Source organism: Cajanus cajan, chromosome 5 (genome assembly GCF_000230855.2).
Source record: "Cajanus cajan strain Asha chromosome 5, NIPB_CcT2T_4, whole genome shotgun sequence".
NCBI classification, from domain to species: domain Eukaryota; kingdom Viridiplantae; phylum Streptophyta; class Magnoliopsida; order Fabales; family Fabaceae; genus Cajanus; species Cajanus cajan.
Genome location: NC_138521.1, coordinates 56632554 through 56659769, shown reverse-complemented (window position 1 = coordinate 56659769; position 27216 = coordinate 56632554). Strand labels below are relative to the sequence as shown.

General features: G+C 33.4%; 2 protein-coding genes across 4 annotated transcripts; one reads left to right on the top strand and one right to left on the bottom strand.

Moving 5' to 3' along the window:
- Positions 1-6383: 6383 nt before the first annotated feature.
- Positions 6384-9673, bottom strand: LOC145958105 (uncharacterized). Its single transcript, XM_083074576.1, has 2 exons — positions 8746-9673; positions 6384-8698 (listed from the first exon to the last, which is right to left on the bottom strand). Exons 1-2 carry the CDS (start codon positions 9671-9673, stop codon positions 6384-6386), a joined length of 3243 nt encoding a protein of 1080 aa, XP_082930702.1.
- A 5471-nt stretch (positions 9674-15144) lies between these two features.
- Positions 15145-24992, top strand: LOC109800993 (protein ROOT INITIATION DEFECTIVE 3). Of its 3 annotated transcripts, none has more exons than XM_020361948.3 (8): positions 15146-15484; positions 22438-22551; positions 22658-22791; positions 22907-23042; positions 23136-23338; positions 23696-23817; positions 23977-24209; positions 24541-24992. In XM_020361948.3, the coding sequence occupies exons 1-8, from the start codon at positions 15233-15235 to the stop codon at positions 24781-24783; spliced, it is 1437 nt and encodes a 478-aa protein (XP_020217537.1). In that variant the 5' UTR covers positions 15146-15232; the 3' UTR covers positions 24784-24992. The 3 variants fall into 3 exon arrangements, with proteins under 3 accessions (XP_020217538.1, XP_020217537.1, XP_020217536.1); XM_020361947.3 differs by having other exon boundaries at positions 15147-15484; positions 23974-24209; XM_020361949.3 differs by lacking the exon at positions 22438-22551 and having other exon boundaries at positions 15145-15484; positions 23974-24209.
- Positions 24993-27216: the final 2224 nt, after the last annotated feature.

The following is a 27216-nucleotide window of genomic DNA, read 5'->3' as shown; positions in this document are numbered from 1 at the left end:
ATTTGGACATCCGTCATCTGATCGGAAGCCGCGTGGCTTCTGCTCCGGCCATGAAGGCCCCGGCCAGCGCGCGTGCAGGAGGGAATCAACCGGTTCCCCAAGGCGGTGGGGCAGGACCGACTGCCAAACCAAGGAAGGGGGCAAGGGTCCAACCCGGCCCCAAAGTGAAAAAAGAAGGCCCGAAGAAGCAAGGGTCGAGGAGGAGAACCGCCAGGCCAAACAACAATGTTTGGCCAATCCGACCGTTCCGCAAGGTTTGGTTGGATCAAGCTTCTTGCCCAGCAACGTCAATGCTCAGGATTTCCTGAGCCAGGACTTGACCTCTGAATCGGGGCAAGGGGCTCTGAGCCGCCTGAGTTCAGCTCATAAATGGAGCTTCTTCTGCGAGTTCCAAGTGCGGGCGGTGGCCTTGGCACAAAGTATTGTGATGGAGCCGAACGGCGAGGCCGATGGGCTTCGTCGGCAATTGGCTGAGCAAGAGAAGTCTCTACAAGAGACGCTGACGGCCCTGACTGACGCCCAAACAACCAACAACAAATATCAGGCCGAGCTGGACCGCCGAGGGCGAGTTGCCGATGACCTGGCTCTGAAGGTACAACGTCTCGAGTTAGCCTTGAAGATTGAGACGGAGAAATGTGCCATACTGGGAAAGGAGCTGGATGCCGAGAAGCTTGCCTTCGGGGCCTATAGGGAGAAGGCACGCAGCAAGGTCCTCTCTCAGCATCAGGCTGGGTTTGCCCAGGCGGCTCGGCAGGCATGCTACTTTGGCGACTTCCCCCCCGAATTTCACCTGGATATGACAAAGGACTTCTTCCAGGGTAAATTGGTGGACCTGACCGCCATTCCCTCGGACCAGCAAGCTGACGAGGAAGCTCCGGCGCGGCTGACTAGGCCGAATGAGGAGGAGACGGCGTTCGAGGAAGCTGCGCCTAAAGATGGTCCGGTTCAGGGGGAACCGGAGGTGGGATCTTAAGCTTTTCCTGTTGTTTTTTTTTGTGTAATGATGGGCCGATAGAGCCCTGTTTTAATGTACTTTGTTGGGCCGATAGTGCCTTGCTAATGAATCTAAATTTTGCTTGTTGCCGTATATTGATGTAATATGATATATTCTTTTTCGGGAGGGATGACGTAATTATTAATGTAAGCCGCATCCTTGACCGAGAGAGATCTCGGGAGGGAAGACTTGTAAAAATTAATGTAAGCCGCATCCTTGGCCGAGAGAGATCTCGGGAGGCCGCATCCTTGGCCGAGAGAGATCTCGGGAGGGAAGACTTGTAAAAATTAATGTAAGTCGCATCTTTGGCCGAGAGAGATCTCGGGAGGGAAGACTTGTAAAAATTAATGTAAGCCGCATCCTTGGCCGAGAGAGATCTCGGGAGGGAAGACTTGTAAAAATTAATGTAAGTGTTGAGATTTCCGTTGAAACACTTTTGTTAATATTTGTAAATTCGTTTAATTCTATCAACGGTCTCAAACACGACAAGTGTACCGGCCGTTCAAGTAGTAAAAATATCGTATCCACAGGGATTAGAAGGTAAAATAAGCATTTATTGACTATTCGTGACTAAAGAATAATTCCAATTTGTAGTTTGTCATGTGAATGTGAATTAAAGATCATGACTACTGGAATGAAAGCTATAAAAATATTTGTTTGAGAGTGGAAAAGGTTAGAAATGATATTGTGGTATTGTGAGGTTGTGGGGGTCAGATTTCACCAAACGTAACACTAATGTATCCTTAATCTCTTGTTACATACATTGCTTAGTCAACCCATAAGTTTACTCAAACATAATCCCTTAGAGAAAGAGTCTAGGTGCGGACATTGAATATCAATCCCTTGAGTACCCAATATTTACACCCGCATTACGGGCTAGGGTTTAGACTACTAATGGGTCAAGCTCTATCCCTAGATACAATCTCCACTAGGCATATGTTCCAGAACTAGTTTCAAGGGTATTTCCCAATACTCAATGGAACCTTAAATCATGCAAAGGGTGATCAATCCAAAGCAAGCATTAAGCGTAGAAACGTACACAACAAAGAATGAAACAATACATATATATATATATCATTAAAAACGTAAGGATTACAATAGAGTACGTTGGTTACATCTAACCCCACAAAAATGGGTGGAACCACTCAACAATGAGGGTAAATACAAAATAGAGATGAAAGGAGAAGTGAAGAACCAAAGGAAAGATCCGCACACGAACGATCCCAAGCCTTGGGAATCTCTTCCGCAGCTCCTGGAGGCGCCCAATGTGTGAATGAGGGAGAAACCCTCGAAAATGGCTTCAAATACGAGCCTGGGAGATCAGATTAGGGTTTCGCGCCCGGCGCATAAGTCTTCTCGCCCGGCGCAGAGTCTTCTGAGCACTCTCTGCCTCAATATAAGCCTGGCGCAATTTCCTTTTACGCCCGGCGCGGTGTCTTCTAGAGCAAGCCCGGCGCAATTCTCTATTAAGCCCGGCGCAATACATTCCAGAGAGTTTTGAGGTACTCTCTGCCTCGATCACGCCCGGCGTGGGGGAGTCTCGCGCCCAGCGCATGTGTGACTTCCAGAGGTGCAATACTCTGTTCTTCTCAAGCCCGGCGGGGGGTCATCTTGCGCCCGGCGCAGCCACTCTGCTCTGCTTCTAAGCTCCTTAAGTTTCCAATCCCAAAGATCTTCAATCCTCAAATCTCTAGCTCAATACCTGCACAAAAAATGAGGTGTATTAAGGTATTGTTAGCTAAATATGGGTTAGCTATATCTGCACAAAAGATGAATCAAAAAGGGAACAATTATCTTGCAATGGTGTAAAGAATGAGTAGAATTGTTCAATAAATCTCATTCAGAAAGAGGTATAATTGAGACTTAACAGTAAGCCGCATCCATGGCCGAGAGAGATCTCGGGAGGGAAGACTTGTAAAAATTCTGAAAAATTGACACCTTAAGTACGTGGAATGGGTATTCATTAATGAATTGATGCCTCGTTAAAAACCTTGCCGACCAAAAACCCCTTTTCACGTTTTTATAAGGGGAAAAAAGATCAGTCAAGGAAAAGAGTGCATTGTGATACATATACATTGTTTAGGTATTACAAAATTGAATTTAACTATAGTATGTCTTCAGATGGGTCAAGTTCCAAGTTCTCGGAATGACCTTGCCGGACAGTTCTTCCAACTTGTATGCTCAATTGTGGAGTGCATGTCGTACCCGGAATGGGCCGTCCCAGTTGACAGAGAGCTTTCCTTCAGATGAGTTGCGTCTTGCCGACCTGGTTGCTCTCCATACAAGATCGTCTTCATGAAACGTTCTTGGATTTAAGTTGGAATTAAAGCGTCGGCTCATTCGTTGTTTACACGCTTCGGCCACAACCTGTGTCTTTACTCGCACTTCGTCCAGAACATCGAGCTCGGCTCGGAGTGAATTGTCGTTAGACTCTTCGTGGAAGTGTTGCCGCCGGAATGACGGTTCCCCAACTTCTACCAGAATCATCACATCCGCGTCGTATGTTAGGCGAAAAGGCGTCTTCCTGGTGGTTGATTGTGGTGTGCATTGGTACGCCCACAGAACTTCCGGTAACTCTTCAGCCCATGCTTCTTTTGCCGAACCTGGCCTCTTCTTCAATTCTGTCAATATGACCTTGTTGGCCGCTTCAGCCTGCCCGTTTGACTGAGGATGCTCAACTGATGTGAACCGGTGCTGAATGCCAAGGTTTTCGAGGAAAGAGTTGAACTTTTTGTCCGTGAACTGAAGGTCGTTGTCCGAGACGATGGCGTACGGGATGCCGAAACGGGTGACCATGTTCTTCTAGACGAACTTCTAGACGTTGGCGGCAGAGATGCAGGCGAGCGGTTCGACCTCTATCCACTTCGTGAAGTAATCCACCACGACAAGGAGAAACTTGACCTGCTCTTTTGCCACAGGGAATGGTCCGAGTACGTCGATACCCCACAAAGCGAACGGCCATGGGGAGCTGATACTGTGTAACTCGGCAGCCGCAGCGTGGATGAGATTCCCGTGCTTTTGACATTGCACGCATTTTTTGATGAACGCGGCGCAATCTCCCTTTAGAGTCGGCCAATAATAACTGGCTCACAAGACCTTGGCCGCCAAGGTTCACCCTCCCGAGTGAGAACCACAAATACCTTCGTGGATTTCCCGCATCACATAGTCGGCTTGTAGGTCATCAATGCATTTGAGCAGCGGGGTGGAGAATCCTCGCCTGTAGAGCTCATCGGCTACCATGGAGTACCAAGCCGCTTGCGTTCGTATTTTCTTTGCTTCCATCAGGTCGGTCGGCAGTTCGCCGTTAATTATATAGTTCCGAATGGGGGTGATCCATGAGGGTGCTTCATTTACTGTCATGCATTCGGCCGTTACACTTGGGGAGGGAATCTCAAGATGAATGGTGGTCCGTAGTTGCCCCGGCTTTCGGCTGTTGGCGAGCCGAGCTAGCTGGTCGGCTCGTTCGTTATTGCTTCGCAGGACGTGCCATACCTGAACTTCACTGAAGCCATCCTTGAGTCACTGGAATAAGTGGTAGTATTGCAACAGGTTCGAGTCTTTGACCTGAAAATTATCGTTGACCTGTTCGGCCACGATCTTTGAGTCAGTCCAGCATATGACTTTTTTCACACCCATCTCGGTTGCTAACCACATCCCAGCTAGCAAGGCTTCGTATTCCGCTTGATTGTTGGATGCTCGAAAGTCGAAGCACAAAGACTGTTCAACTGTGATGCCTGAAGGGCTAGCAAGAATTACCCCTGCCCCACTGCCTTGAGCATTGGAGGACCCATCGACATGCATGGTCCACGACTCGTCTTCGAAACGTCCCGGAGGAGTGAGCTCGTTGACAAAATCGACCAAGTGTTGCAACTTGATGGGGCTGATGAAGATTTTCGCAATCTCTCCACTTGGCAAGCGGACCAAGTTTCGATGTAGTATTTAAGTATCGTCCTCAGGGATTTGAGAATTTAGTAATTCTTACTCTAATGATTAATATAGAGATGTTAATATGATTGGAAGTGAGCTAATGTGAGGCAAAATTAAAACGGTAATGTAAAAGTTATAAGAACAATTATATGAAACAAGGATTGGACCCTAGAGCACTTGCTAACTCCTAAATTTCCTTAAAATAAATATGATTTCATCTTCATGACTTCCACGTTCATTTAGTAATTCAACAAGATCCCTCAAAATTGAATCATAAAGTAATTAATCTAAAACATGATTCCTCTATGTTTTATGATTAACACTTTGCATTAAGAGCAATGACTTGAACAAGGTGACTAAACAAATCAAGTCTATTCCTAGAGCAAGAGATGTTTAGGTGCAAGATTCAGTTCGGGTTTTCAAAAACGTTTTCCAACCGGATTCAAAAACCAAAAATCATACAACAGGTGATCAAGCCGATATAAGCATTAAGAGAAGAATCAAACACAAGTAATGAAAATGAAATGCATATATATATTTAAGAAGAAGAAGAGTTAGTAGTTACATCTAGACCAATCCTCAAAGATTTAGCCCCTCATGGCCATTTACAAGATCAAAGGAGTGGAAGAAGAAATTACAAAGGAAGAGATGAAGAAAAGGAGTTGATCCTCGTTCCCAAGTGATCCAGCCTCCAAATCTTCGTTCCCACTCTGTTCTTTCTTCCTCCTGTGCTCCCAGCTCTTGTTTTTCTCGTTGTTTTCGTCTCTGTTCCCCCTTTTCTCTCTCCCCTGCCCTTTTATAATTGCTAGAATTAAAACAGAGTAGGCAGGAAAGAGAAGAATCCGCTCAGCGCCTTGAAACGGCTGAGCGGTTTGAAGAATTCTTCACCATGAAGTAATCTGAATGGCTGAGCCATTCAAATCCGCTGAGCGCCTGAGAGATTCTTCATTGTTAAGCAAGCACAAGGGGCTGGGCGCTTCATATCCGCTCAGCGCCTAGGAGGCAGAGAGCACTCCTTCTTCCAGGGCCAAATCCGCTCAGCGCCTTATAGTGGCTGAGCGCCTCTCTTTTGCTGCATTTGTTGAGCTCTCTGGCTTGAAGGCGCTCAGCCGTTTCAAGGCGCTCAGCCGTTTGCCTCCAGATTTCAAAACCTACAAAATAACACCAAATTGGATCAAAGGCTTCCTATTCCCTGTACTAACATTAATCAAAAGCACCTCTTTGATTCTAAGTATATATAGATCAAAATAATATCAATATGTACACAAAATGTGCTAGATAAGTGTCTCAAGTGAGTATTAAATCAAACTAATTAGACACTTATCACTCTCGGCTCGAAAGACACGTCGAACTCTGAGAGCTCGATCGACCATGCCATCATCCGGCCGGCAATCTCTGGCATCCGAATCACTTTTGAAATTGGGCAGTCGGTTCGGACGATTATCTTGTGGCTTTGAAAGTACTATCTTAACCGTCGGGCGGCATAGATGAGCCCTAAGGCCACCTTTTCCAACAGCTGGTAACGCCACTTGGCATCTTGCAGCGTCCGGCTGATGAAATATACTGGTTGTTGACTGCCCTGGTCCTCCTCTTGTACCATGACGACACTTATAGAATTGCTTGATACCGCCAAGTAGACAATCATGTCTAGGCCACCGGCCGATTTAGACAGTATCGGAGGCGTGCTAAGCCGCTCTTTAAACTGTTGAAAAGATTCTTCGCATTCTTGGGTCCACTTGAACCGCTCCGTCTTCTTGAGCAGAAGTAGGATCGGATTGGCTATCTCGGCTAAGCGAGGGAGGAACCGAGATAACGAGGTAAGCCGACCGGCTAGCTTCTGAACCTCCTTCAAGGTAGTTGGGCTTTTCATATCCAGGATGGCTTGACATTTGTCTGGGTTTGCCTCGATACCTCGGCTGTATAACATGAACCCCAAAAACTTGCCGCCTGAGACCCTGAACACGCATTTCTCGAGGTTGAGCCTCATTTGGTGTCGCCGAAGCGCCTGGAATACATCGATCAAGTCGCGCGCATGCGCCGATACATCGCTCGACTTTACAACCATATCATCAACATACACCTCCATGCTCCGGCCAATCTGGTCACTAAAGATGTTGTTCATTAGACGTTGATAGGTGGCCCCGACGTTCTTTAATCCGAACGGCATCACCCGATAGCAGTAGTTAGCCGTTTCAGTGATGAATGTAGTTTTTTCTTCATCTTGAGGGTGCATCTGGATCTGGTTGTACCCAGAGTATGTGTCGAGGAAAGACAAAAATTTGTGACCGGATGCCCCATCAACGAGCCGGTCAATGTTTGGTAACGGGTAGGCGTCCTTCAGACAGACTTTGTTCAAGTTAGTGTAGTCGGTGCACATGCGCCACTTTCCATTCGATTTTCTAACCATGACCACGTTGGCCAGCCAGGTTGTATAATGCACTTCTTGGATGAATCGAGCGCCCAATAACTTGCCTACTTCAACTTCGATTGATGCTTTCCTTTCTTCCTCGGCCTTCCGGCGCCGTTGAGCGATTGGCCTTGCCTCCTTGCTTATGGAGAGCTTATGGCAAAGAAAATTAGGGTCGATGCCAGGCATGTCGGACGGGTGCCAAGCGAATAAATCATTGTTGTCAAGGACCACTTGCTTAATAGCCAGTCGTTCTTGTTCGGAGAGGTTGGTTCCTACGTAAGTGACTTGGCATTCGGACACTCCCATCTGGATTGGTTGTTTGTCTTCGATGGGCTCAACCCTCTCATCTTGATCTATCCGGGGGTCGAGGTCCATGGCCGATTGCTGTGATACCGAGTGCACACCTCTCGGTTCTTTTGGTGTTTCATTCTTCATTTTTGGCAACCGCAAGCTAGCAAAATAGCATTCTCGCGTGGTCTTTTGATCAGCATGGACAGTGATTACTCGTCCTGAGTCGGCTGGGAACTTCATAGCTAAGTGTGGAGTGGAGACGATTGCACCGAGCCGATTCAAGGACGGCCGGCCGAGCAAAATGTTGTAGGACGTGTTGGTGTGAACCACCACATACTTAACCGAAACGTCCCGGTACTTGGCTCCTTCAAACCCAAACCGGGTCGACAACTTGATATAACCCTTCGTCTTGACTCTCTCACCCGAGAATCCTACCAAAGGTTCATCGTAAGGAACTAGTTCAGTTTCTGGGATGCCTAACTGCTTGAACATGTTCCAATAAAGGATGTCAGCTGAACTCCCCTGGTCAACTAGAGTCTTACGCATAATACAGTTGTGAATCTCCACGCTAATTACCACCGGATCATCTTGGTCCGGGTCGATACCTTTGAAATCTGCCTCGGTAAAGGTTATGCTAGGCAATCGGCGATGGGCCTTCTCCACTGCATGTACGTGCCGAACGGCTCGCAAGTGCCTCCGTTGTGCCGACGAGGAGGAACCGCCGCTAGCGAATCCACCAGCTATGGTGTTGATGACTCGCCGAGGTTGTGTTGAAGGTTCCTCCTCTCTTCGATCTCTTGACCGACTGCGTTCCCTGTACGAGCGTGTTTTTGTCCTTTGTTCAGGCTGATCATGTCGGCGGGACCGATCAGCGTATCGGGATGAGCTCTGTCGGTTCACAAAACCTTGCAGCTGCCCCTGCTTGATTAAATCTTCAATCTTATCTTTCAGAGCCGAGCACTCCTCTGTTGAATGTCCTCGATTACGGTGGTACCTACAGGATTTGGTTGTATCGGCCCTGGGAGGGGTCGAAGCTCTTTTCGGGACGGCTAGCACCTCTGAGGCGAGTGCTTGCTCTAGTATGGCCGATCTACTAGTATTGAGGGGCGTATACTGTGAGTACCTCGGCCTAGAGGGGGCTTCTCGCGGGGGACCAGTTCTTTCGGACGGCTCCAAAAACTACTCTCGACCGGCTTTTCAGGTTTAGCCGCCACCTCCGCCCTAGCCTGGTTATGGAACTCAGCTAGTTCCTCCATTTGCATGTACTTGTCGGCTCGCCGACGCAAATCGTCCATGTCGGTGGGTGGTTTCTTGCAAATGTTGTTGGCAAAGGGCCCTGGTTTCAAGGCGGTGGTGAGATGGTGCAGAGCTACAGCAGGATTCAGGTCCCGAATTTTGAGCGCCGCTTTGTTGAAACGACTCATAAACGCCCGAAGGGATTCCTTTTTCTCTTGACGAATGCTGACTAACGCCAAAGAGGTCAACTGGTGGGGTCGGCTCGTAGCGAATTGGATAGTGAACTGGGAGGCTAACGTGCTGAACGAATCAATCAAGTTAGCAAGAAGCCGAGTAAACCAGCTTAGCGCACGTCCTTTCCGTGACGTCGGGAAGATTCGGCAGAGTGTCGCTTCGTCTGTGGTGCTCAAAGTGACTTGGGTTAGGAACACATCCACGTGCTCATCTGGATCGGTCGTCCCGTCATACTTGTCCAATGGCAGGGATTTCCAATGGTCAAGGAGTGAGGACTGCATAATGTTTGGGGTGAACGGGTGTCGGTGAGTGCCGGTCGGGACGACATGTACAGGTCGGCCAGGTGGCTGCACTGAAGTGTGATTGCCTGGGGCGGCGATAGAGTGGTGTGGGATGGAGGTGTGATGGCCGAGAGAGTGAAACAACCCCTGAGTGTGTGTCGTCTCAGAGGGCTTCCATGTGGGATCACGGTATTGGTTTTTGAGGGCAGCATTCTCCTCTCGTAACACAACCATCTCGCGGGCATCCTTCTCCCGTTGCTGCTTCATGGCGGCCATTTCTTCTTTCATTTGGCGTACCATCTCGGTCAGGTTCGTCTCGTCTACCATCTCGGCATTGTCTGCCCCGGACTGATGCTCATCTTCTGACTAGTGGTCTTCAACGTTAGTTCTCCTTGTCTTTGCCATGATTCTCTTCAACGTAGTGCTCAATCTGTCTTTGAAAAGCTATCGGTTCGGCCCCACGGTGGGCGCCAAAATGTACCTGTCTGAGGGCACACTCATAATCTTCTGTGGTGAAGGGCCAAACGAGAGCTTCAGGTAGATTCTTCAGAGAAGGGAGGTACCTGCAAAAGGCACTCCAACGCTCAAGTAATGACAAACACGATTTTCTAGGGTAATAATTGAACAGTGATATACCTCGTTACGTGTGATCTATTTATAATACCTGACATGGGCCTGAACATGGTGGGCCTTCTCTGACACTTACCGAATTAGGTAATACGATGTTAATCGGCTGATTATGCCTTAATCATGCACTTGTCCTTGCTGATCGTGATCATTGGCATAATCCTTGCTTTATCCTTCGGCTCATTACCGAGCCGACAGGTAAATGCTTGGGTTGCTGGGTGTCTTCGGTCGTTGGCCGGGCCGACAGGCATTTGTTCGGTTAGCCAAGCTCTATGGCATTCGGCCGAGCCGATACATAGCGTATGGAGACGCATCGTGGTGCTATTCTTATCGGTCTTCAGCCGAGCCGAGGTTACTAGCGAACTCTTCTCTTCCTTCGGCTGTATGCCGAGCCGATGTTAACGTTAAGGTTCGTGGGGGCGTGGTTCAGTTTGCGTGGGTGTCTAACAAAACGACACGTGTTGGTCCACGTGACCGATAGGATCCCTCCGGTACATATACAATCTAGACAATTGTTGAATATGTTTTTATATTTTAGAGTCTTGTTCTTATTACATTGTAATATTTTAAGTTAATTTGATTTAATTAATGAAATTGTTCAATCTTAAGTAATTTTATTAGTTTTTTTTTTATATAATGTTGACATACAAGAAGAAAGGAACTACTCATGAAGATAGCAAATGAAGCTACACATCGAGAAAAAGACTTCAAGCCACTTCAAACTCACTTAGACTAAGTATTTGAATGTTCAAAGCGAACCACTTCAAAATACAACATTGAATCAAATGAAAAGTTCACTTAAATGAACTATGTGAATGCTCTAAGCGAGCTAAATGAACAATAACTCTTAGAGAATCATGCTAACTTGAGCAAATTAGTTTGGCATTTTGAGTGAATCAACACAATAAAGTTAAAGTGACATATTATCAAAGTTTGCTCAAGCGAGTCAATCTTAAAACTCTAAACGAGCATACATGGACGAAGGCCCAGTCAAATACTATAAAATTAAGGCTTATAAAAGAGGGAAGAACACGTTTACATTTAGATTTATTTAAGGTAAAAATACATTTTTCACCCCTTATATTATTTATTAGTGTTAATTTAAATCTCACTTTAATTAATTGGATCAATTTAGTTCCACATCTTTAAAATGTATCTCAATGTTCGACCTTCTATTTTTTTCATTTAAATACTTAACAGATATGACATGTGTCATGACACGTGGCATAATGACATGACATGTACCATGCTACCATGCCACATGTCAAGCTATCATGTCACGTGTCATGTCATAATGCCACGTGTCATGTCATGTATCATGTTACGTGGCATGATAGCATGACACGTGACATGACACATGTCACATCTGTTAAGTATTTAAACGGAGGAAACTGAATGTTAAACATTGAGATACATTTTAAAGATGTGAAACTAAATTGATTCAATTAATTAAAGTAAGACTAAATTGACACTAATAAATAATATAAGGGACGAAAAGTATATTTTTGTCTTTATTTAAAGAGATTAGAAAGAGTATGTGTGGAAGCAATCTTGTAATCACTTATCCTTAAAAAATCTTTTATTCATTTGTGTAAAAGCTTTAGCCATGAGCAACTATATCTCTTGATGTTTGTTATGGTCTAATCATCCATCGCATGATTTTATCAATTTTTATGAGGTTGGGAAATGCTTTTAGAGTTATGATTTAGGTAAAAATGTTAATAATAATAATTATTAGGAATAAGATAAATCTTATTAATCATTTTTTAGGTCGTTAACCTTAATGTAAGTTGTTAAACAAACTTTGCCAATTTGAGATTTTCCTTAAGGAACTCATAATTTTTTGCTTAAGAAATTAAGGTTTAAGTAAAATAGAGAGTTAATGAATTAACCGATTCATTTATGAAATTGAATGAGAATTTGAAAGGATTTACATGGGAAGATTAATGAAATTAATCTTTGACAACTTTTATCAATTAATTTAAATTTGTATCTTACATTTGTTGCATAATTTTAAAATCTTTAAAATACGTTATCTACTTTTTTATGGACTTTTAAACAATATTTTATAAAAAAAATTAATTAACGTTGAATTAGATAAACTAGTTGTTACACAAGTTTATGTAGATTTGACACTTTGACTTCTATCCATTTTATTACTTGTGACAATCAATACGGCTGTCAAAAAATATTTTTGTCTAATATAATTAAAAATATTTTTTTTATAATTTATAAATTTGAAAAAATTATATAAAAAGTTGTTTTTTTATAAAATTATATGTAATTTTAAAGAAACAATATTTTTATCGACTTAAATATGTTTTTACTTCATGTAAAATGAATAAGCTTTAATTTTGCTCGCTGTAAATTTTTTCTTTATTTTTTATCACTCTAAAATTTTAATTATTGTTTTTTGTCTCAATTACCGTGTAATCATTTTAACCACTTATTTGTTCATAATGCTAAGTGACTATCTAATGTATTTCCCACAATTGTTAGTGATTCTATGTTAGAATATGACACCTCTAAAATAATTTATAGGTCACTAAAATAAATATTATTTACATGCCTTAAAGTCTTTGTTAGAAATAAAAAATGTTGAATTTAAATTTTAGAGACATGAAAATCATAGAAAATTATTTTTCAAGGACCAAAACTAAAATTTATTAATCTTCAAGGACCAAAAATATTTTATAATGACTAAAAATAATGTTTAAAATTTTTAGAAGAATGAAAAATAAAGAAAAACTTTGATCGAACAAAAATCAGAATTCACTCTCTTTACCCAAACTAAAAACTATTTAAACCTTTTTTTTTATTTAAAAACAATTTATTATTTATCTTTCTGGTCTATGTCAAATACAAAATATATAATATAATAATATTATTTAATTTACTAATTGATATCTTAATTAGTATGCATCAAATATTTTATAATATTAAAATTTATCATATTTTACTCTTATTTTATCTTACTCTCATAATATATATTTTATTTTATCCTAATAGTTAAACAAAACATAATTGTATTGATAACACTTAACATCAAATAGAATTAGAAGATAGATTAAATAAATTTAATTATTATTATTTTTTACAGAAATTTAATTAATAATATAAAAAACTAAAAATGAAACTTTAAATCACACTGTTGTTAAAATAAAAAACATTATTTAAAAAATTAAATATAATTCCAACAAATAAAATAATGTACCAATGAAAAAGAGTTAAACTTTCTTATTAAACAGAAAAAAAATCTTAGAAAATACCTATATTTAATTATAATCTGTCCTTATTAATTTCAAAATCTATTGTATTAAATAGGTTTAATATATCATTTGTTCTCTAAATTTTTTAGAAAATTTTAATTAATTTTTTAAATTAAAAACAGTAATTTAATTTTTTTTATCTTTTTATATTTTTGTGTAATTTAGTCTTTAGAAATTTATTTACAATCTATGGAATTTTATAAAATATTTTTAATATTCACATACATGGACAATCATGTTAGATTATTAATTTGTGTATATTCGCATACATGAACAATCATATTAGATTTTTATTTTATGTCATCATCTATATGTATCAAGAATTTTTTTACATAATTCATAAATTATAAATGAATTTCTAATCCTTGAAACTAAAATTTTAAAAATATATTTAAAGATGAAAAGCCTAATTTCAAAATTTTTAGTGCAGAGATCTAAGCAACAACTTCCAAAAATTTCAAGGACAAGATAATTTATTGAACCTATTAAATATTTATTATATTGCATTTATTTAATCTATTAATTATTATATTACATTTATTTTTTTACTCATATATTGCATTTTTTTTACTCATATATGTTATATTTGAATATACAAATTATATTTAAAATTTGTATAAATATATATCTTTTTAAATATATAAATTATATTTTAAATTTATGATAAATAATTTATATTGTAGCACAAAATTATTTTTATTTATTAATAATTTATTTTAATATATTAATATTTAATTTATAAATAATCATAATAATAAAAACTTAATTAGATAAAAAGTTAAAAGAATTTATATATATTTTTTAAAAGAAAACTTCTTAACATACTTTCGCTCAAAATAATGATTCTTATTTAATATATAAGAATTCATTATAAAAAAAAAAACGTTTTAATTTTCACCAACAAGACATATCTGATAAATAGTTGAATCTATTAACTATGTTGCAGGAAACTAAATCTTACTATGTGAATGAGAATTTTTTTAATTAACAAAGATAAAATTCACCTCAATAATTATATGATTTTAAAAAATTAATTTCTGATTATCTGTTGGAAATATCATTAGTATAAACTAATGAAAATTATATCATTAAAATTTAGTTCGAAGTAATGAAAGTAAAATATTATATTTTATGTAAATACTATTATTCATGAATGTTTTTAATGTTAAAAATTATATCAGTTAGGTCAATATAATAGTCATTTTAAAATAGACATATGGTGACTTAGTTATAATCTTTATTGTTAATGTAATATGTCTTATCAATTAAAAAAATATTTAATTTGTTTGTATGTTGAAATTATTTTCTTATGAAGTATTAAAAGTGATGAAATTTAATTAATATAATAAATTCATATAAAGTATGGACTAATTATTAAATAGATAATAATGTTTAATTTAAGAATTTTTAGAATAAATTCACATATTTATAATAATAAATTTTTAAAGTAATTATTTAAAAATAACTAAATTGACTTTAGTCATTATTATACATTTCAGTGTTATTTTCCCTTTTAATGTTTGACCGCGTTACTTCTCCACCTTAATTGATATCACAACAGTGATTTATTAGGTACATTTTCTTCTTAGAAAAAAAAAAAATTACATAATCTCAAATCACTATTTCACTATTATTTTAATTAATTAACTTTCACACGATAAATAATTGCATTTTTCAATTTAAAAACAATAGTAAAATTGGAATAGTTGTGACTCGACTCGTAAAGGTTTTATGTAAAATATTTTTACCAACTAAGCATGAAACATGCACATCCAAATCCAACTCAGTAGATGAGGAAAGCAACAGTAATTACAGAAGAATACCAAAACTTGTCATCATCACTTTTCAACTGCATTTGTCGTTTTTGTTCCCACTGGAGACATAAAATAAATAAATAAAGTAAATAAATAGAAGGGTGTGTGATTAGTGATTAGTGTTGAGGAAGGTAGCGTGCAATAACAATATGCAGCAGAGGAGGGAGAAAGAGATGGTGAGAGGAGAAGCAGAGGCAGTGGTGGCGTGCAGCGACAAGAGCATGAAAATTGGGGCCACGATGTGGGACTTGGAAACGGGAGAAAAACTGCTTCACATACCAACCTGTGCCTCGCCACCTTTCGGCTTCTTGTGCTTGAGAAACCGTTTCCTCGTCGCATCTCAAATTAACAAACACGGCTCTATCGGCGATGGAGCCATTCTAGTTTGGCCCTTCAACAAGGTAAATACTTTTTTATTTTATTTTATTTTTTATTTCAGATTTTTAATGTCTGTTGTGGGGGTGGATTAATTGGATTGAGGAATTAGGATCCAGATTCTTACATTGTAGTGATAAATCACATGGTTATAATATATCCACAATTTTGCAAATGAAGAAATTGATTGTTTAAAATTGATTTAAATATAATTTTCATCTTTATAATTTTCTGTTTTTATATTTTTTTTTCACTTTTGATTCCAATATTTTTTTTTATTTCTTCTTTAAATTTTTATAATATTTAAAAAATAATTTTTATTATTAATTATCATTAAAAAATTCATATGATAAATGAAATAAATATTATATTAATATATTTAGGTAGGTTGATATTAATTTTTTTAATATAAATTTTCAAAATGCACCTTGACACTATAAATCCTAAAGGTATGTTTGGTTTTAAAAAATATATTTTATTTTTATTTTCAGAAAAATAATTTTTATTTTTAAATTTTAATATTTATAAAACATGTTTGGTTTGACTATTTCCAATAAAAGTTCATAAAGTATTTTTTTATATAAATTTTATAATCAAAATTACTCTTTATACATGAATTAGAATAATATTATTTTGTAAATATTTCATATTTTTTCACTCTATCTTATGTTTAATCTTATTTAAATACTCTTTTTTCATAATAAGTGAATTTTACTCTCAAAGGACGCAAATGTCTCCTATATTTTTTTATATCAAATGAATAATTTATTATCTAACAAGTAATAATTATATATCAAAATAAAATATACTTTATATTTATTTTATATATATATACACATATATACACACACGATATTTCTTATATTAAAATATATTAACCAAAACTTAATCACACTAAATATTAATTATATTTAATAAAATATATTTAATTAAGATAAGTAAATAATATAAACAACATATGTAATTAAAATTCTATAGAATAAATATATCTAATAAAACTTATAATATATATAGAAGTATTAAACAAAACTTCTTTACACATAAAAGAAAATGTAAGACGAATCGATTAAACTACATGTATAAAAAAAATAAGTCTATTAAATTATGTGTGCAAGATGCAAGCTTAGAAGTAAGTTCGTAAATAAATTTAATAATTACTATCGCATGTTATTTCATTTTCAAAAGTATAGAAAATAGTGAAAATGATATTTTTCATTTTCAATTTTGGGATTCTTTTGAAAAAAATTTCAAAGAAAACATTTACTAAAATTAAAAGTAAACATGTCTTTGTACTTATTTTCTATTTTATTTGAAAATGAAAATAGAAAATGATGAAACCAAGTAGGTCCTAAGCATCCCAACTCAAAGCCTAATCCCTCGATGAAGAACATCTTCTCACAATTCATGATCTTGACAATAGCACTGAGGTCATCCTTAATGACCACTGTAGTTGTGAGGTCGCTATCTCACCATGAGGGAATTTGACCTCACGCTTGACTACTCCTCCATTGTGTAGGAGTTCATGTGCCACAAAAATGTCGTCCACTTTGTTGCATCATTATCAATGTCGCCTTCTCTAAGACTAATAAGAATTATGTTGATTTGATCAAAACCATCAAGACTATCGACATTGCGATTGTAACACTCCTTATATTTAACGTTTTAGTAGTTCCATTTCACGATATTTTACATGGTGATATTTCACACAGTGACATTTCACACAACTCATCCCTGGTCATAATCCTTCATCAATTAAAAGCCTTCGTGGATAACCCTTTTTGAGAGGCTTGGTCGACTCTAAAATCAACAACTATGTCCACAAAATACAAGACTTGTCAATGTGTTTTGTTTTCTCTTGTACTCTTTTTCAAAAGGTGACCCATTCCTAAATTATTCAAAGCTAAGCACACTTAACTACGAAATTTTTATGCAATGAGCTACTGAAAAGTAGATGAATCTTATTAGTATAGGCGGTAAAAATTAATTTATTTAAGTCATCATCAATTACATAATCTAAACTTGTACAAATCTTTGAATTTCTCTCATTTTGGTGTATCCAAACTATTACAAACTCACCAACTTTTGCCTGATTCATCCCCAAACCACACCATATTGGGAGAGAGGACTTTGCTAACATTTGTAACACTTTTCAAATTTGACATCTCAACGACTTCACTCCACAATACTTCACATAACTTCTTGTTGGTCAAAATCCTTTACTAGTCATAACCCTTCATGGATAGTTCTTTTTGATAGATTTGGTTGCCTCTATAATTAACGATCATCCTCACAAATCAACATAAGACTTTTCAGTGTGTTTTTATTCTCACTTGCATGCTTTTTAGGAAACTTTCCAAAAGGTTCATCAATCTCTAAATTACTCCAAGACAAGCACACATAATTGTTAAATTCTTATGTGATGAACTATCGAAAAGTAGATACATCTTGTTAGTATATATAGTACAAATTAATTCCTTTAAGTCATTCTCAATTACACAATCTCACACCTATACAATATTTGGATCTTTCTTATTCTAGTGTGCTTGGACTATTAAAATGACTGTTGCATTAGCGACGAATGGGACACCTCATTAAAGAAGGGATACTAGTAGTTTAGCTTTGCCACCAGCAACAACCAAAAAATGATGTTTCGCAATTTGAAGAGGGTATGAAACGACAACAAAAATTTAGAGACTAAAAGTGAACGAGTGATAAATTATAGGAAAAAAATTATATTTAAACTTTTAAAATTTGAGAAAATAATACAAGTAAATGAATTATATTTGTTAAAATGCTGATCTCGTTTTGTTGAAATTTGGGACGAAATTGGAATTGTTTTGTCTGTTTCATTTCTTTCCAAAGTTATTTGAAATGCAAGTCATCTTATGGGAGAAGATCATAAAAATATAGGAGTAATATTTTGATTTTAATGAATTTTGTATCTAAAAAAAAAGGTTAGTCTTTGATATTTGTTTTTGCCCCATCACTAAGAAATCGATTTTTATGTTGGTTAGTAAATAAGTAATGATATACGAACATTTGTTTCCGTTGATCCTTTTTATTTATTTATTTTTTCTAACTTTCTGTTTTTGTAGTATCATATTTACCTATCACATCTACACCTTTTTTTTTTCTTCTATAGGGGCATATATGAGCACCAAGTGTTCTTGAATCATTTTTTTAAGTAAGATATATTAAAAAAAATTTATAAAAAAAATATATTTATATTTGACTTTTAAGTCGGTAATTAAAAATATCGGGGTCTTTTGGTATCTAAGTTTGTCTACACTGCAAGTTTCTAAGCATGATCTTGTTCTAGCATTTTTACCAGATATTACCATTATGTACTTGATGCAATTGTTGTGGTAGAGTAGCAAATAAATATATAAAAGAAACTTAAACAAAGACTTTTTTTTAGAGAAAATTGAGACTTTATATAAACAAACTTCTTAATACATTATAAAAAAAATTCTTAGTAAGTACTTATGACATAAAATAAGAAGGTAAAATAAATTAAGTTTTATTTATAAGTTAAAATCAATTTATGCAATTAGTTTTTATATATATAAAAATACATCTTATTTAACTTTTTTAAATTTTGATTTTAACTTATTCATGAATTGATTTTAACATGTAAGAGAAATTTAATTGATTGTACCTTGTTATTTTATTCTTTTATAGGTACTATAATGGGAAATTTAACAAAAACACATCTAAAGTTTCTTAAAAGTTGATTCGAACTAGTTATTATAACTTCTCAAATCAAATAATGACATGTGAATACTTTTTTTCAAACAACATATTTTGAATGGAGGTTATTTTGAATCAATTGAAACAAGACCTAAGACTTTATACAAGCTACCAAAGTCCTATCACTAGGTAAACTCTTAGTTATATTTTCGGTCACACTTTAAGAATTCATTTGTATTTCAAATGATTTAATATAAAATTAACGCACCATAACTAATATTGTTTTTGCGCATGCAAGGTCAACTCTAATTAATACAAGATAATTTTTTTAAAATGTTCATATTTATTTTTCTTTGTGTTATTGAATTTTTAAACATGTTTGTGATTTTAAGACACTACATGGAAATAATGACTAGTGAATACTTTTTATTTAGTTGCATTTTGCAAGTTGATGTTATTATAAATCAAATCAAACATAAGACTTTGTGTAATCTATCAAGTTACTTCAACTTTAATGGATTATTTTTATCTTACTTTAACGATTGTTTTGAAGTTTAAAAGATTTAATATAAAAAAATGTAATATAACTAATGTTATTATTGAGAAAGTCAATCAAGGATAGATCTACATGGAGGAGAGTGGGGATAACCATTTTATACATACATATTTATTTATCCAAAAAGATAGTATATTTTAAAAAATAAGAATTATATTATAATATATATATATATATATATATATATATATATATATATATATATATAAATTATCATATGTATAAAATATAGATTTGAAAGATTTATTTGATATTTGTCAAACTTTTGAAGGAGATTAGTTCTCATATGTGATAAATAATATCTTTTTAAAAAAGTTTAACTAATTTATATATATATATATATATATATATATATATATATTAATGCTCACATATATAATGTAATATATTAAAAAAGTGAATTTTTGATAAAAATAAATTTTGCAACATGTATGTTTACCTTTTGTGCTTTTTATTTATTTTATACATTGATTAAAAAATTTAAAATAGTAAATATTGTAAGATTGTATATGTTGGTTAAAAAAATCAAAAACAAGAAAGATTGGAAGATTTATGTTCTATTTAAAAATTTTATTATGAAATATGTTTTAAAATAAATTATCATCTAAAAATTTATATTATATATTAAAAACATGTTTATATCATAAATAAATTAAACTTAATTTTTATACAATTTAACATATTTATTTTTAATATTTTTATTAGTATTAAATTATTAAAAAATAGATCTTTAGGATTGTAGTTCTAACAAAACACATAAAAAATGTCTATGATAGATAAATAAGTCATATTTAAAACATGTATTTAAAAAAAAAAATAGATTTAAACTAACTAAATTATAATATAACATAGTCTGACCTAATTTATTTTTATCATTGATTATTAGATATAAAAGTTTGTAAAAATTAATTATGATATATATTTATACTTTTAAAAATTATATGTAAAATTTTTAATACTATAAATATATGAAAAAGTATTACTCCCATTATCTAATTTAGATCCCTCATTATAGTCAACTATAATTAATACAAACTAAAATTGTTTGAAACGTATCTTTTTTTTTCTCTTCATATTTTTGAATTTCTAATCTTGCTGTACTTTTGAGACACATCATGAAAATAATGAGTTGCATTACATTATCTTAATTATTTGACCATGCAAATAAAATAACATTATCTTTCATCAAATATATAAGACCTTTAATATTGTAAGGGCGACACAACTAATTAAGTCTTTTTATTTCTGTTAACTAAGGTATAAGATTAAATTTGACTTTTTTTTATTTTTTTATTTTTTATATCCTTTTATTATGTGGATTTGCACTAAAAATAATGTAAGGGATTCAAAATTTCATAGAAAATCCTAAAAGATATTGATGGTTAGCTGTCTTGGATGGTGTCATGTATTACGCTAAGCTAAACTTTACTAGTAAAAAAATATATAAGACCTTTTTAACCACCTCAAAGTAATTGAAAATTTTAATTAATAATATTAAATTTGTTAATAATTGGTGTAATTTTCCTATAAGACCTTTAAAACTATATATTAAAATTATAATATTTAATTTATTTTATGTAGTTAACAAATGTTTCTATTTAAGGATATTTTGTGAAAATATTAATTTAGTAGACCAATTAGAGGTGATATTTTGAAAAAGGATAAAAAACTATAAAGACAAAAATAAAACACTAAATAAAAGTTTAATTGTGTTTCATAAATCACTTCACAATCTTTTTTTTTTAATTTTTAAATTAAGCTTAGTTGTAGCAAAACACAATATTTTTAGGGAAGCATGACGAAATTTCATCCTCTAGAGGTTTCAACATAACTAAACCTAGTTTTCTAAAATTTTTCAATGAAAATTAAAGTTATTTTGATCATAATATATTTTTTTCCTTTAACATTTAGTATAAATACAATGTAAGTCAAATATGAGTCTAAAAAGATATCAATTGATCACATTATTTCACTCATTGGATTTTGGTTAGTGTTTATTAATTTTACTAGATTGTAAATGTTAAATATTTATTATATGTAACTAAAATTTATAATAAATTATATATAAAAATAAATATTGTATTTGAATATATAAAATATCATATTTAAAATTTGTAGAAATAGATATTTCAAACGTATAAATTATATTTAAAGAATTTATATTATAGCGTAATATTATTTTTATTTATTGATAATTTATTTTAAAAATATTAAAATTTAATTCATAAATAATTATTATAAATAAAAATTAAATTAAATAAGAAGTTAAAAAAATTCTTAAAATTTTTTTTATTGAAAAAATTTCTTAAAAATACTTTTGTATAAGATAAAGATTTTTATTTAATATATAAGGGTTGATTATTTTTTTTTAACTGTTTGTTCTCGAGGTTATTTATGAACTTTTGCTCGACCCTAAGGAGTTTAAGCCTAAATCCATTCTCCGTGTTTTAATAGTTGCAAAATAAAAGGTAAATGGTTAGAACTTAATGTTGTTGTTATATAATGACCATATATGCCATTAGATAATTGGATATGACTAATTAGTAAATATTAATTACCCCATATAAAATGAAGGAATTATTGGCAAGCGACAACGGTGCTTATTTCTCTCACGTTATGATTATTATGACAATTCAATAATGTAATGAAAGTATCTTATTATCCTACCTTTTAAAAAATAAAAATATTTATTATGCAAAAAAAAAACATTTTTACTTATTTGTTTTTGTTCAGCCTCAACAACCACTTTTGAATTACACAGTGGAGGCTGTTGGACCACTTTGTTGTACAAATGATGGCATATACCTTGTTGGAGGAGCTCTGTCAGGAATTGCTTATCTTTGGAATGTATGTGTAGGAACTTTAAATTTTCATTTCTGGGCTTTTATATGAAGTTTAGATGAATATTTGTTAATGTTAAAATCTTGATATGTTTATATATGATGAATTGTAGGTGACCAACGGAAAATTATTGAAGACTTGGAGAGCTCATAATAAATCTTTAAACTGTATGGCATTTTCAGATGATGATTCTTTTCTTATTTCCAGTTCAGTTGATGGCACGATCTGTGTTTGGTCTATGATTAGGTAATATGAATTTTATTTCACTAGAAAACTTTTTGGCCTCATCAGTATATATTTAATAGAACAAATATTAAACACCTTTATTTTGATGCATTTGTTTTACTCAATTTGATGGTAGTTTGTTAGACATAGAAGAAACAACAAGCTCGCCACCTTCATTACATTGTTTGTCAGGACACACGTCATCCATAACAGGTCTTTTAACTATACCGAACTCAATATTAGTATCAAGCTCCCTTGATGGTACATGCAAGGTGATGAAAATCTGCATTAAAATTTTTACTCCTACATTGTACGAATTTCATTATACTATTTTATATTAAAATGAGATTTTATGTTTATCGTAGGTTTGGGATTTTATCTACGGAAGGCTCGTGCAAACTCAAGTTTATCTTTTTGCAATAACCTCCATCACCCTCCACCAAAGAGAAAGACTTTTGTTTTGTGGAATGGAAAATGGAACAATAATTGTCAACAAGCTTGACATTGGTTTGAAAGAAGGTCCTTCCATGGGTACAGTAGCTCAACCACTTGAATTGAAAGGACAAAAGTAATATATGTTCCTTGAAGCTTCTCATTTCATAATATTTATTGAGAATATAATTTCACCCTCATAATAGAAGTTGTGAATAAAGTAAAAATAAAAAGTTATTTTTTTAACCTTTGGTTATTGAATCATTATTGCATAATTGTTTTCCAAACATGTAAATTTCAAGATTCCAAAATTAGTTAGATGTAGGCGTTGTAATGTTTTAAAATGCTTTGTTTTATAATCAACTTGTTTAGTAATAGAGAGCAACCTCCTTTAATTAAGTGATAAAGTATTAATCATAACTTCTACACAATTTGAGTTAAGTTCATATAATGAGGTTGAATGTAATCGACTTAAAAATACTCAACTGTGTAGCGGAGCCATTAGTGCCTTAACATGCTCTCGAGCATGCCTAATATCTGCCTCTGAAGATTGCACGATCTATATTTGGGATATCTTCAACTGGGAAGTCATTCATAGGTTTAATCTTCAAAAAGGTAATATGACTTGTCTAGTTATATTATTGTTCTTATATCATTTATGGTAGAAGAAGTTGGTAGTCGTTTTGAGCATGTATAAAATATTTCTTGAGACAAAATGATATTTGGAAAAAATCCAATATGCATATATTAAGTTGATGATTATATTAACAGCAGGGAAAGTAACTAATCTTGTGATAGTTTCACGGTCCGCATTGGTTTCTGCATCAAAGTACGAGACAGTTTCCAATAAGTATTATGTTTCTCCACTTGACAAGTATCCTCAGTTGATTAACTCATTCAAGGGAACTACTACTCTTCTTTCCTTGTGCCCACTCCACAAAGGAAACCAAACTTGCATTGATTTGAGAAGTAGTGATTTATCAAGACAGAAGATTTCAAGTTCACAGGTTTTCTCTTCTTTCTAAATAGTCTCATTTATCAACACGTAATAATTTTATGTGACACATGGTAGTATAACCTACATGTAAAATGTTTTTGCAATTTACACATAAATAACATTCAAGAACGTCAGATCCCTTATAATTTACCCCACCCCAAATCAACACATAATAATTTGGGGGTTCACAGGTTTTCTCTTTTTTCTAATATAAAAATAATTGTATATTTAGATATATAGGCAACAAGAGATTGTTGTTGTGCGTTTTATCTTTATATCTACAAACATGTTCCCAACAATTATAAATATGTTGTTCTTTATTACTATTTTCTCTTGGGCAGAAAGCAGATGTGCCTATGTCCATGACCATACAAATGAAAGTGGAAACAAGTATCAAGAATCATGTATTGGCGACAAATATGGCAGAGCATGTTACAGTGATAAACAAACAGTTGCAATCACAACTATTGAACTTTATACAACACAGATTGTTATGTCCAAACATCATCAACACACATAAAACTAGAAGAAAAAAACTCAAAATTCAAAGTTTGGTACGGGAAGAGAAAAATCTAAAGCCATAGCTAAATATATTTTTAGATTCATTTGTACTTTTCCTTATGTACGCAGCATTTAAATTCAAGGTCTTCATCTAAAAAAAAAGAGGAAAAAATAGACCTTTGCTTCATATTGTATATGTTCCAAATATGTTTTGAGTCATTGTTGGACTTTCGGCCTTGTGTACCTAACTTTGTTTTTATATAAAACCATATAAGGGAATAATGAACGACAATTTGTAATATGAATTTATATATTTATCAATTTTTAGGTACTTTTTTTGATGTGAGAGTCTCACAAGTCATAGCCAAATTAAATAGATAATAAATTACTCTTTATAGAAAATCGACCTATAGGCAAATATATGAGAAACATGAGGAGAGCTTGGGAAATAGTGAAAAAATAATTAAATATGATAACTTGTTATTTACTAAATAGACAAGAGAACAAAATAAATCTCATGGATTCATTGACATTGTATTTTTTTTTCTTGGTGGAAATGGACTACTCAGTTTTCACCATTGCATGGATCACTTCTCTTCCATATTGATTGTTGGGCATGTGTGATTTTATATCATAATTAATTAGAATAATTTTGAAAAAAGTATTTTTCAATCACATTCACGGAGCTAGTGCATTTTACACAACTGACTTGGTTGTTCATTTTCAAACAAATCAAGCTATGTCAAAATTACAATTTTAAATAAACAAATATAAGTCAAAATAAATTACACAATAACGAAGAACATTATAGTTCTAAAATAGCCAGGTCACATAAAAACAAAATCAAGCGTCTAAAGTAAATATGTAATTTATTACTTTATTAACGATACAATAAATGTTAATATTAAAACATATTACTTTCATATTCAAATTGGGCAAATTAAAATAAGGTAATATTTTGTTGATTTTTATGAGTGTTATTGTGACTCCCTTTTACCTCAAGATGTTTTCTCTTGTATTTATCAAAAATACAGAAATTAATTTAATAAAACTAAATTTTTTCACATAGATAAAAGATTCACATCATAACTTAATTGAATACAAAGCTTTAATATATAAATTAAGAAATGAAATTAAACACTCAAACAACCTTCACAAAGGTTATCAAAATCAAAAGAAACCAAATAATATAAAGTCCAAATTAAAATAACTAACATAAAATAGTCATGCCTCGAGAATGTCACATGTTCTCAAAGCAATCTTTAAAGATAAAAAATTGAAACCTAAACTTCACATCTTGCATGCTCAACGTATTCACCTGGAAGTTGACATTTAACCTAACGCAAAACAATTAATAAATGAGTGACAAGAGGAAGATAAAGTAAAACTTAACATGCATATATAAACATTACACAAGTGCACTTTTATTCAACAGTTAAAGAAACTTGACATGAGAACTTTTATGCTCTTAATTCTATATGTATTTAATGCCATTAGTAACTCTTAGCACGTAAAACACATACGAAGAAACTTAGGCATACATGAAAAATATTGATAACCACACAATGGGTAACCATGCACATCAACCTTCACTAAGACAAAGATCCATCAAGACCAATGATACTTGCCTTACTTATAATTGTGCATCATTTGATAGGCAATCGTTTCATTTTCATTACACTTTAGTAGCTCTATATGACCAATTGTGTAAGTATTTAAATTTTATAAAAGTAATTAACTTTTAATTTAGTTTCATCTAATTTTAGTCCATTTTTAGCGTAGGATGTTTCGATACTACTCTTAACTCAAATTACAAATACAAAATATTATTATAGCTTTAATAGTTTAACCTTTCCTCACTATTTTGATCATATATTGAGTTTTATACATTCTTTTTAAGTAATTTAAAATTCATAAGTTGTCTAACATTTAGGAATTTTGGGATCGTTTGGTATGAATTTTTATTTATTTTTATTATTTTATATATATATGGGAATCAAGATTCTTGAAAATTACAAATTCTGAAAATTATAATTTTTGATAATGACTAAAATTCATTTGATTACTCATACATATTCTTAAAAATATTGATATAAATTTCTTGAATAATAAAGGTTCTTATATTTAGTTATAATATTACTTTTATAGCTATATAAATATTTTTTTTTACAAAAGATTGAATTTATTCTTCCTTGCAAGGTGTAACATATTCTAATGTAAAGAATATCATATTAAGCTTAAAATAACAAATCAAAAATTTATATATGATTAAAATAAATGTAAAATTATAGTAAATTAAAGTGTAAAATATAGTTTTTATAATATATCGTAATGATGAAAAGTTAAATTAATAATCAAAATAACAATTAAAGTAAAAATATAAGTAAACTATAACACAATAAAAAAAACATATATAAGAATATTTTGCTTAAATAATTTGTTAAATTTAGAAGTTAAAAATTATAATAAGAAATTAGTAATGTAGTTTTATAATTTCTAAATTTTAAATAATTATA